Below are 12,619 nucleotides of genomic sequence, written 5' to 3' on the forward strand. Positions count from 1 at the left end.
AGTAGATGACATAATTTGGGCCCTCCTGGTGTTGCTTGTGCTGTGACTCCAGGCAGCAGAAATGGCCCTGAGGGTGCAGTGCAGGCAGGAGGGGCGACTGTCCCCAGAAATGTCACTGCTAGATCAGAGGCAGCTGTGACACAGCCAGAGGAGCCCACATCCTCCTTGCAGCCTAACCTCAGCCTTCCTATTCGTTTCTCTACTAACCACCAGTCCTGGGGAAGAAAGAAAAGGGAAAAAGAAATGCAGACAGCAAAAATTAAAACTAGACGATAATCGTTGGGTATCAAAGGATAGGTATTTTTCACCCTGCCTGTTTAACATGTGGCAGGATTTTAACTCAGTTCATAACCTGAAGAGCGTAATCAGGCTTTCAGGCTACTTAATATCCTTTATGGTCTAAGTTACTTGGCTCCTTAATGTTGTTTGATAAAATGGGATATTTTGCATAGAGGATGTGGTGGTGTGTAGACGGTACAAGCAGAGCACCAAATAGAGCAAGATTCCTGGAGATTTATTGCACCTCAAAAGCATCTAAATAGAATTAATTTTTTTTCTTCTTGAAAACTCTTATTGCTGTCTCTTGTATTTAGAACTTTTTTCCACAGCAAAGATTATTTCTTTAAAGTATTTTTTCTTCAATACCACGACACAGCTCCTCCTTTCATCTAAATATTTGCAATAAATCCTACAAGAGCAGTGAATTTGATTAGTGTGTGCATTTGTAAACACCTGAAGATTGCAGATTTCAATTATATCTTGCTGGTTTGAAGGATAACACCATGACTAAATCCTGATTTACATGTTTACTTGACAGCCTAAAACTGTTTTTATGCCTACTTTTTTGCTTATCTGTATTTTATTGAAATGAAATTAGCAAATTCATTTCATTGGTAGCAATTAATGAAATTATTTCTTTGTGAGCATGTGGGGGGACAGTACCTTATATAATTGGAAAAGCAAAGAAAATAATTGAAAATGTACAAAGGGAGATTTACTCAGTTGTGGCTTTCTTCCCAAGTGCCTATGCAATTAATAAATGATACTTTTCAATAAAAAATTAAATTAACATAAAGAAACTTGAAGACTTTCTTTTTGAAGATAGCTGTATTATGAAACATTAATTTGTTCTAAATGCCAAGAATATTTGTTATAAACCAGCTGCCTATTTATTAGATATTATCATAGTGTGTTATCAACCATATTTCTACATCTTCTGTTTTGAACTAGCATAAAATAAGTTTAATAGAAGATTTAAATTTTTTTTCAAGCTACAAATAAGGTGACAAATGAAGGAGTAATATATTCAAGTCTCCTGAAATGGATTTATTCTGGAGGCTGTACTTCTAAACAGGAATCAACAACAAACAAGAAAACCAAAACATTATGCTTAAAAATCCCAAATCTCTTTGAAAACTGAAACATACACTGAAAAAAAAACAACAATGGTAAACTTTCTTGTTAGGAAGATAGCTCAAGTGTCTAGCATATTCCATCCTGCTTCTTGAATATTTCTCTACTGTTATTAGAAAGAATTGCATACAATTTGTACTTAAAAACAAGCTGGCACAGGTGACTTTGAAAGCGGTTTCTGCAATCACTTTAATAATGAATAATTATCTGTACTGAATTGCAATAGGAGACATTATCAATTCCTAATGCCTCAGTGTTTTTCCTCACAGAAATGGGAGCCATCTCTTCTGATTTCTGTCCTGGTGCTTCTTCACCAGTTCCCTGTACACTTCTGACCTTAGAAACCTGGGAAAAGAGTCCTTTGCCATGAGACAGTAGATTGAGCTCTGAGCAGCATCAAAGCAGCTGAGGGTGGGCTCAGAGATGTTCTGGGAGATGTCATTTTTGGTGTGGAAGTCAATATTAATCTGTAGGAAGAAAGGAGCATGAAAGTGGTGTCAGTTTGCTGGGAAAGCTGAGGTCTGAATGTGTCCAGAACACAAGCTTCACTTGGGAATTTCCTCCCAAATAACCCAACTGATGCAAATAAGCAGGAAGCTCATCCCTTTCTTTTCTAGCAGACTGAATTCTTTATTTTATTTGACTCTTAAAAAGATGTCATCGCTGAAGAAAAGAAGGGAAAAACTTGCTTTTCCTTCTCATCTTTCTGCCAAATCAAATCCTATGAAGTACCGATTACCAGAGAGTAAATTAAAAGTGAAGGTACTCAGCATCATTTTAGTCTTTGGCCCTATGTATTTTTTAAGGATTTTTTTGTTTTTAACAATAATAAGATGTATTTCAATCATGTGTAAGACATGGGAACATTTAAATCACTCTTGCTAGCAAAGGCAAAACCACCAGTGTAAAAGTTTATGGTGCAGAAAGTGAATAATGATTAATAAGCAATTTGTTCTTTCACAGTAAGCTTTTTTGAAATAATTATAAAATTGAATTCTGTGATGGAAATTTTTGCATTGTCATCATGTCAAAAATACCTATACAAAAGAACAAATGCAATTATAAACCTACTAATGCTGTAGTACCTTAAATACAGAAGAGATGGTGCTTACTGCATTACAAAAAATGATTAATGAAAACAAATTATATTGAGCATAAACTTAAAACTTCTGGCACAAATTTCAGAAGATGAGGGAAATTTATTCCCACTGTGAGGAATGTAAATTGTAAACCGTAACATCTTTGCTTCAGAGTTGCACAAGGTAAATAATGGACATTAAAATGGGACCTGCAGCCAGGCTGAAATGTATTTTCTGTCATTCTTTAAGGTCTGGATCTGAACTTTCCACTTCATCCCTATCCTCAGTACCCAAAGCACACACAGAAAAAAACTCTTTACCTCCTTTGGAGCATCAGCTTGTATAAAGTCAGAATAAATCTTCTGGGCTTTCAAGGCAATCTCGGTGGAGGATTTGGTTTTCTTGAAGTCCTCACAGGCCAGCCAGAATTCCACATTCTCCTCACTGAACTCGGACTTCAAAAATGTCCGAAAAGCCACTAGGCCCTCTAGGGAAAATGCATCAGATAGTGGGTGGAGGAAAATTGAAAGGCTAGTGCAATTTATGCGTGTGCATACACACGTATGTGTGTATGTTCATGTATGTATATATATATATATATATATATATATATATATATATATAATATATATATATGTGTGTGTGTCTGTGTGTCTGTGTGTCTGTGTGTCTGTGTGTATTTACAGTATGTAAATATATATGTAGTATACATATATATGTATATATATATAGTATATATACAGTATTTAGAGTATAGTGTAACCTATGTATCTGCCACTCTTTTACATATCAGCCAGCAGTCAGGTTTAAGAAGCTGCTGCAGGGGAAATAAATAGGAGATTAAATTATAGTGCTGCTAAGGGGACTACTAAGAGAGTTTTTCAGTTGAGTTGCCAACCAAGGATTGCCTGCTGTGGTTTGGTCTCTTTAGCACTACCAGTGCATTTGTTAAAAGGGGATCCTATAAGTTTTGGTCTTCAAAAGGATTTGTAGCAGCTGGGAAATCAGAGATTTGAGGCTGACTCCAGGGCTGAGAAGCAAATAGAAATGTAGGTCACACTGTGCTAATGTGCTTCCCCGACAGCTGAGGTTCCCTGCTCAAATGGGGCTTCCATCTCCTTGCAAGGGAAGATTAAGACCTGGATAAAAGATGGACTCCTTGTTACTTCTTTGTTCCTCTATTTTTTTTTTTCTCACTTTGAGGAGGAAAAAATGAAACAAATAAATGTTTGTTTGGAATAAATGGTTTTAAAATTAATCCAGATCACAAGCTTTGAGTAAAGAAAGCTGACAGTACCCAAATTTAGTTGTGTTAGTCAAGTTATCCAGGAATGTGTGGAGGCACCCCAGGGTCTAGGCCACAACATTACTGCTGGGAAATGGGGCAGGGGCAAGGAGATTTCCAAGCTGCATGTGGTTGTTGGTGTTGACAAGGCCTGTAGAAATGGCATTTCTAGGAGAAGTGGCTTTAGATATGTCATTTTTTGTTTGACTGGAAGTCACTGTACAATGTGCATATTTCTCAGGAATACCTAATAAAATGTTTGTGGTTTTTCGTGTAAAAAATTATGAAAAATGAAACCACTGCAAGGGGAATTTAGCAGTTACTTTAACAAAAACTATTTCATGGCATTTCTGCCTGCCCTTGAGCACTGGCCAGAAGGTATATTGTGTTTGCAGCCTAGACAAACCTCTCAGGACAGCAGCTCACCCACCTCCAGCAGCAGCTCTGGTCAGTTCATTGCATGTGGGGAGCTGAACTGGAGAGCAGTGTGAAGACCTGGCGGAAATGTTTGGCAAAGGGGATGACAAATGTTTTAAAAACACATATGTTTTTCCATCACTTCTTACCTTTATTAGATAGTACTGTATCCACAGACTCAGACCAGGCCATGGTTTCCCCAGCGTTTGACCTGTGGAAACAACATCTATCCTTGAAAATAGCATTGTGGTCTCTGCCCTGTGCAGCCTGGGGTGGCTGAGAGCCTGTGGTGTGGCTGGCTGCTTGGGAGAGGGGCTCAGCCACTCCACCTACCCTACACACAGCAAAATAGGGATATTGGCACCACTGACTGGATTATTTATCCTGGAAATACTCGTAATACTTGCAGCTGGTGGAGGTCTAATAAAGCACAGGAGAGGTAGGAATGTTCTAGAGAGTGTACTGACTTTCTTTTGGAGTTCAAAAGGATTAGGCGTTAATTTATATGGCACTTTTTGCTTGTAATGACAAGAATTGTCTAAAATGTTACCAAGCTAACACTAATAGGAAACACAGGCCTCATATGATCTTCTCAGTGGCATAAATAATTGAGTAAATTCATAGTTTCGGCTCTTCCCCTGCAACTTGCCATAGGCTTCTGCTAGATATGAGGGCAAACACTTCATTCTGTATAAAATATTACCAGTTTTCTTAAAACAAACAAACCCCACCAGAAAACCAACCAAACAAAAAAAACAACTCAGCATAAAAAAAAAATCACAAACACTCCCAAGTTCCGTAAAAAACATTTGATGTTACTAAGGAGGCTCTGAATTATTATTATTATTATGTTACCTTGCTCTCTGAATTATAGAGGTTGGTTTGAGAGCTGTGTTCCACAGCCACTTCTCAGCATCACCAGTAATGGTATTTTCTAATTGCAAATTTATAAAGAAATCATGTAACAGTGTCAGGATATTATGTGGCTGTAGTCATACTATTATAAGGGTTGGTGGCAGTGACACCTTAAACAAGCAAGCTTTTTTGTAGCTCTCAATTTACTTGTATCCAGAATGCAAAAATTACATTTAAGCAAGAAAAAAATTGTGCATATTTATAAGTATATATATAAAGACATACATGAGGGAAGCTGGAGTGCAAATATAGGAAGTCTGTGAAAACAAATGAAAACTAAACATAGCATTATGTTGTACTTTGCAAGACATCACATGATGATGGTGTTAATCGGCAGAGAATTTGTTTTAGCAATAATAAGAAACTTTAATCAAATATATGACAAATTTTCAAGATTTTTATTAAATGTTTATTAGCTTTCTTGTCAAACAAAATAGCAAAATGAAAGACCAATAAACCAGACAGTTTTGCTCCTTGTTCTTATGGGTAATATTAGTTGTTTTAATATTTACTCACCACTCAGAGAATGATCTCACTGACTATGTGGGATTTACTTGAATGGGAATGGCAAGCAGAATTGACAACAAGTAATCAGAATAGTCATATCCCCTTCAAAGGGGGAAGGAAAATAAAGCTGTGCAGATTATTCAAACTTGGTCATCCCGTCACATAAATCTCCTACCATTAAAAATAGCCATAAACAGCAACTCACTTCACTGGCATTTTTTGTTCCACTGTTTGTCTGTCTGACTGTCTCAGGGAAGTCAGAGTTTCTTTTTCTGACTGATCTTCAAGCTGAAGGTACAGCAGGAACAATACAGTTAGCATGTGAACAACCAAACAGGACAATGCACATTGACAAACCTTCTCAACATTTTCTTTAAAATAATTTCTTTCAGAAATGTGGCTTAATTTTAAGAAGTGCCACTCTCACCAATAGTGGCCATAATACAAAAGGACTGGGGGCAATGGCAACACATTCCTGCCCAGGTCATGGGTGGTGGAGCCAATCCAGAGAAGGGCAGCAGGTGGTGAAGGGGCTGGAGCACAGGTCTGATGAGGGGCACCTGAGGGAGCTGGGGTGTTTAGCCTGGAGAAAAGTCCCAGAGGAGAACTTATTGCTCCCTAGAACTGGCTGAGAAGGGATTGTAGCCAGCTGCTGGTCTGTGTAATTTGTCACTTGCTCTTGGTAATTATTCTCTCATTCCCAGCTCTTTGCTTCCTCTCTATAACCTTTGCGGTCTCTCACTCTCCTGAATAAGCAGGCTTACAGCTTAATTTCATGCCTCCCTCCAAATCTTGTCCTGAGGCCAAATCTTTTACTTAGATCACCCACATTCCTGGTTCTCAATGTCTCCACTTGGCATAAACTTCCAGTGGTTTAGAAACTGGGATCCCAGCTGTCCCAACTTGCAGACTTAAGGATTTTTGTCTTCTCAGTTAAAATATTTTACACCTAGTAGAACAGTTTAAGGAGTTTAAGTCCCATTTGATTTTCCTCTGTGGTACAGTCATGAGCAAAGCTGCCTCCTACCTGCCTGAGAACATCTTTCTTATTTTAGCCATGTCCATCTTCTAGGATCAGAAAGAAAAACCCAAGCACCTCATGCCATGTTTCTTGCTTAGCAATGTTAAGAGTTTATTCCTTATCCTTACCTTTTGTAGATCTGTAAAAGAAGTTTCAGGCCAATCTATTTAATGAACTTCACATGGGACAAAAAACCAGTGAGTCTGGTCAATTGTGCTCCAGGAAGTTGAAATTGGATAGAAACAGATATGGAGAGGTGCATTACTGGGACGAGCAGGAGAATTGAACTGTCTTGCAGGAGAAGAATGAAAGAACAGTTTGTCTCTAAGATGAAAGCAGAGAGGAGCTATGATTGCCCTCTGAATACAGAGAGGTAACCTGGTGAGAAAAAAAATTGGTTTAGCTTAATGGTTATATTGACAAAAGAAAAAATGTGTAGAAGCAGCCAGTGAACAAATTCAGACTGAAAACCAGAATAAGGTTTCACAAACTGGTTTTTTTGCAGTCTCCCAGTAGAATTTTTTTCCCTCTCTATTCTTCTGAACTTTGAAGATAGATTTTCATATATTTGTGAGATTATTTTAAATTGTTGTCTTCATTAAAATAACACTAGAAATTATAACCTAAGGTGCCCTTTTAGTCCCACATATTACTAAAAAATATTCCTAGCAGCAAAATACTAATACCCTCTGTAATTCCTTAGCTTTGCATCTGCTTGCTTCTAAACATTATAGCAGAAGAACAGAAATGTTAATTACCCTCCTGACTTTCTGCCATGATTCTTATTTTGCTTAATTGGTCATTTTTTCTTATTTAGAGAACATCCTCTGTGCCAGAGAGGACCAAAAGCCTTTCATACATTGTGCTCATGAGATTAATTTCAGCATCTTACAGCTGGGGAGAAAACTCAGCATCTGCATTAGCATCAACTCCTTTGTGCCTGATTCAGTCCCAGGTTTTAGCAAAAGGACATGAACATCATACAAAATCCAACTGATATTTATCTGTGGAGCTTCTGGACAGACAGAGTGTAAACAGCTACAATTTGAATTTTTAACATTGTCATGCCAGAAAAGTCAGCCCAGTTGTGAGGACAGAGATGACACTAAATTAGGCAACTCGTAATTTATGGCTGGCTCTGTTAATTTCTCAGTGTTTACTCTGTGTCTAATCCCAGTGGTTCTTCTATTTACCCACCTTAAAACTGTGACCATAAATTGATTAATATTGCTTTTTTAAAAGAGGTATTATCATTGTTATATCATAGTTCATTAACTCCTGTGAAACTTTGAGAGGGAAGGTTGAGGACCTGTGCCTATTGTTTTTTAGTATCATCAGATGATATATATTTATTTCAAAACAAAATTCCAGATAGTGCGACACATGCATTTTTTTAATTTCTACCTGATAGCGTGCTTCTGAACGAAGCAGACATGACCATCTCTTCAAGATTTTTCAGGACTGATGGATATTTTGAAGTCAGTCTTAGCAGCTACAGAACTATGCTAAAACCCAGGAATATTTTAGCACACACAATAAATGGATGGAAGCAGTCAGATTGCTTTTGCATGTTATGGGGTACTGCTCACAATCCACAAAACCACAAAGAAGCTGTGAGGGACTATCATCACTGTACAACACTCTGAGCAGTCAGTGACTGCTCAGTCTATGCAAGCTGAAAATATTTTAGGTACACAGCAGGTTAATAGAATTGTTGTAATATTTATACTGGGGCAATGAAAATAAGTTCACTAACCAAAGTTAGTCACAGCCACTTCTTCTCACAGAAGCCAGCTGGTTGTATTTCTCTGTACTTCCTCTGCTTGGAACTTAATAGTGTCTGGAAGGAAACTGATATTTCACTGAAATGTCACAGTAGAAAAAGTGATTTTAGTATTAAATCAAATGCATCAGCTGCTTGTGCAAGTCTGTTGGCTATTCATAATAAAGAGCATCAAGCAAACAAAATGAAATATGTAGTAGAGATGGGCTGGAAGTTACACATAGAATTAGTGCTAAACATTTTGTGAATCTGGACCCAGCTGACATTGCTGGACCCAGCTGACACGCACAGTTATAGCTTCAGTTCAGTCCTAACTGGGACTGGACCTCCAGAGTCACTCAGGCCCTTACTTGCTCAGCTAATTGCAGGGTATTTTTCTCTTTATCTGTTAGGCCTGTGGCTTAACCTTTCAGTAACTCTGAGGACTGGGCTATGGATTTCTGAGTCCTCTGCCTTTGATGACATGGGAGAGCTGAAATTCTAGAAAACAGAATGTAGATCTGACTGAACGTTCCCAACTTTGTCAATATTACTTGATAAGAATTTCATATTTATTAAATATTTAAACTCCAGAACTTTTAGGCTCACAGCTTGACTTTTACTGATGCTCACCTTTTGTTCTTTAACTGTCTCTAGGCATTAGTTTCACTGAATTATCTTCCTTTGTGAAAAGCTATTGGCTGTTGCGGGGCATAAGACCTGTCATTTTTTGTTCGTCTGACCTGGATACTAATCACAGCAGACAGTCTAAAGCAATGCTAAATATTCAAACCATTGGTTTATTTACCTAAGTAATCATTTCCATTTACATATGTTTCTAAAAGGGCTGCCTTGTACTCACCTGAGCACAAAGTGAGAAAAGCTCACACTCTTCAATGGATGTGCTGGTGTTTCCCAGCAGTTCAGTGTGTTAATGCTCCTCAGCACTTGGCCTCTGTTAATTCCATTTCATTCCATGCAGACATTTGCTTGGGTAGTACTGGCTTGTACCAGGTAACCTCAGCAGAAAAAAAAAATTAATGTTCTGCTGCCTCAAGCAGTCGAAGCCCACGGGGACTTGGGTACATCCCTTAGGTTGGGAGAAGCTGATGTGATCCAAACACTGCTGACATCCTAAGAACATGGAAATGCCTGTCCCACGGGGATGCAAATACACCTTAATCACAGCACTATGTAAATGCCCACCTTCCCACAGCACTGCACAGCATGGACAACTTACAAAATAATTGATATTTTTCCATGTGAATAACTCTGTGTGCCTTCAGTATGGCACAGAGTTGTTTTGCATAAGAAAATGAGCTGTTATTTTTCATCCAAGCAAACTATGCCCTTCAGGTGAAATGTTTTGATTTCAAGAACAAGCTGTCAAAATATTTCACAGTGCTCTGGGCTCCTCATATTCAGGATTTCCAAGTGCTGTATAATCAAAAACCTCCATTGGAAAAGAACTGGAAACAGTTCTCAAGAAAATGTGCAACCAGAAAAAACTGGAATAGCACTAACTGCAGAAATTTAAATTTAGGCCACTAAGCTGTGAAGAAACAAGAGTGTCTTAATTACAAGCAAATTTTATGGTGAAGAAATGAGAATTCAGAGTTGTCTGAACTCTCAACCAAACAAAACTCTTTTTGTTTGGTTGGTTTTTTTTAGGCTTCAGCCTTATCTTCTGTCCTGCTTGAAAACTCTCAAATGGCTGCTGTAGGATTGTTTTTCTTGCTAGTTAATTTTAATTACCTTTCAGGGAGATGTCAATGGTAGAAGCTAGATTGTAAATCTGGAAGTCCAGATAATTTTGTGTAAAGTATAAGGGAGAATTAGGAGGAGGTTGCACAAACAGATTATATTTAGGAAAGGAGAGAGAAAAGCTTTGGTATGAAACCAGAGGGAGCTTTTATGAGACCAGCCCTAAGTGATAAGAGCATAACAAACGGAAGATAGCAACACATTAACAAGGATAAAATTAAACATGGAAACGAGTTTGGGTGGTGGATAGAGGAAATACATTTTTATCTTTGCCACAGAGCCACACAGGAGCTTAAAGGGCATTTGATTGAGGCATTTGACTAAAATGCAAAGAACAGAGGGGGATCTGGGATAGACAGCTGAGCAAGGTGTAAGCTCATGAGCATATGAATCACTGATGAGAGGAAGATGATTTTCTGCAATTTTTTTCTCTCCTGAGGTCTTTGGCAGCATGTGTGGAAAGGAGAAGGAACTGCATTCAAAGCAGTAGCTATTTAAGGCAGGCTGAGCAGCTGGGGACAAAGGAAAAGAAAATGATCTGTTGTTTGTGAGTCACTTAAAAGTTGTAACATGTAAACACATATAAGAGCCGTGTTACTGATTGCCTGCTTCACTGGAAGATGGAAATCGGTCTTCTTCTTTGAGATTCTTTATCTTAGATTTCATTCTTGCTTCTTGTCAGTTGAAAAATCAGTCATGTAGTCTTTTGTTCAATAACAAATCCAGAACCGGAAGAAATTTGGTCCTGTGTATTTCCACCTCCCTCAAATTAAACAAGAACAGCACATTCAGCCAATTTAAAGCATCTAATTAGACTGAAGTGTTGAAACAAGAGAAAAACCTTGGTGCCACACAAGTCAGCAGATTGTTTCCCTCATGCTTTGTGTCTTGAGACTTCACCTATGTAAGGAGTAAAGTGCAGTGTTTGGGTAGGGTAAATTATTTTATTGACAGGAGGATTATTTTGGGAGCTCTTGCTGCCTGAATGGCATATATAAATATAAAAAGCTGCTACATAAAACAATCTTCAATAACATGAAGTCCAACAGGCTTTGTATATGTATTATTTGCATTAGGGCAGCTCAACAAGAGTATTTACGTAACTGTGGCACAGATTCTGCCAAATCTAGAGAAGCATGACTGTGTTCTCTGGTACTACCCTAAGATTTCTGCTGTAAATACATGTGTGCAGGGCCAGTCCTGAATCTGATCAATACTGGAACAGCATCACAGACGTTTACTAAATCCATCTTCAGGACTGCAGCACAGCACTAAAGAGTAGAGTGCTCATTTTCCCTCACTACAAAGAGCCTCTTCTAGAAAAAAAAAAAAAAAACAAAAACAAAACAAAAAAAAAAAACCATCTTTGCCAGATAATTATGTCTTTTTGGTTTATCTTTGTGTCCGTTGCCTTCCTTTCTCTGAGTTTATCTTGACTTTCTCTTTACAGTAGTTCCCATGGCACTAGTCTGCTGTAAATTCAGCTAGGGTTCATAATTATCTTTGGAAAACACACATGCATAAATAGCTACCAGGAATATCTTATTTGTTTGTTTTCATTATAAAACTCATAAGAGGGACTAGCACTGTCAGTACCACAGACTGATGGGTTTGAGGAAGGCTTCCCTGGAGATAAGCAAAATTTTCCATGTGTCTGTGAAATGAAATAAAGGGCACCTTCTGACTTCTATTTATCATTGCAGATCCTTCTGACTAGCAGCTGGGATTTTGCCAACAACAAAAAGTCTTACTCAGGGTACTATATTTGTAATTTGGTTGGATTTTGGAACAGTATTAAATGTATGTATTTTTCTCATTTCTTTCCTTCATGGCAATCCAGCCAAGATATGGATTCTCCACTGATATAAAGGAACATAATCACACCAGGGTAGAATTTAGCTGCAAGTGTGCAGGTTTTATGTCTGTGTGACAGCAAGCCCAGTGGCAGCACTCAGGTGGGGCTGTTATCAAATCTGTTCCCTTCCTCCAACACAGATCCTAGTACATGTCATAGGAACATGCATATTTTAAATATCTAAGAACTGGCATTCAGAGACTGTTGGTGATACTAGAGACACCCTCATCACAGAAACCCCAAGGCTGGAAGAGATCTTCAAGATCTAGTCCAACCATTAACCTTCCCCAGCCACAGTCACCCCTAAGCTGTAGCCCCAAGCACCACAGCCAGAGACCTCTTGAATTCTTCCAGAGATCATGACCCCACTGCCTCCCTGGGCAGGTCATTCCAATGCCTGACCATTCTTTCAGTGAAGAAAATGCCTTTGCCCAGGTCCTGACTGCTTTCACTGTCAGAAAGAGCCTGTGCCTGGTGTTTTGAGATCAGGGGAGAGTGTTGAATAAACCAGCACACATCGTAGTTATAAATGTGTTTCCTCTGTGTTCCCCAGGTAAAGGTAAGAGCTTGGAGATGGCTCCTGGGTCACTGTGGCTCAGCA

General features: G+C 38.4%; 1 protein-coding gene across 2 annotated transcripts; it reads right to left on the reverse strand.

The window, feature by feature from the left end:
• Positions 1-1,301: 1,301 nt before the first annotated feature.
• Positions 1,302-9,598, reverse strand: RGS21 (regulator of G protein signaling 21). Of its 2 annotated transcripts, XM_072933034.1 has the most exons (7): positions 9,262-9,598; positions 8,394-8,477; positions 6,766-7,015; positions 5,822-5,904; positions 4,344-4,405; positions 2,813-2,979; positions 1,302-1,880 (listed from the first exon to the last, which is right to left on the reverse strand). In XM_072933034.1, exons 4-7 carry the CDS (start codon positions 5,830-5,832, stop codon positions 1,677-1,679), a joined length of 444 nt encoding a protein of 147 aa, XP_072789135.1. In that variant the 5' UTR covers positions 5,833-5,904; positions 6,766-7,015; positions 8,394-8,477; positions 9,262-9,598; the 3' UTR covers positions 1,302-1,676. The 2 variants fall into 2 exon arrangements, with proteins under 2 accessions (XP_072789135.1, XP_041573640.2); XM_041717706.2 differs by lacking the exon at positions 9,262-9,598 and having other exon boundaries at positions 8,394-8,492.
• Between the last annotated feature and the right edge of the window lie 3,021 nt (positions 9,599-12,619).

The sequence above is a fragment of the Taeniopygia guttata genome, chromosome 8 (assembly GCF_048771995.1).
Source record: "Taeniopygia guttata chromosome 8, bTaeGut7.mat, whole genome shotgun sequence".
Classification (NCBI taxonomy): domain Eukaryota; kingdom Metazoa; phylum Chordata; class Aves; order Passeriformes; family Estrildidae; genus Taeniopygia; species Taeniopygia guttata.

Excerpts from the sequence above, each read along its gene's own strand:
- RGS21 (XM_072933034.1), bottom strand. Across the intron at positions 2,980-4,343 it reads TACAGTACTATCTAATAAAG|AGGGCCTAGTGGCTTTTCGG; the intron begins GTAAGAAGTGAT and ends CATTTTCCCTAG. Across the intron at positions 1,881-2,812 it reads AAGCTGATGCTCCAAAGGAG|ATTAATATTGACTTCCACAC; the intron begins GTAAAGAGTTTT and ends TTCTTCCTACAG.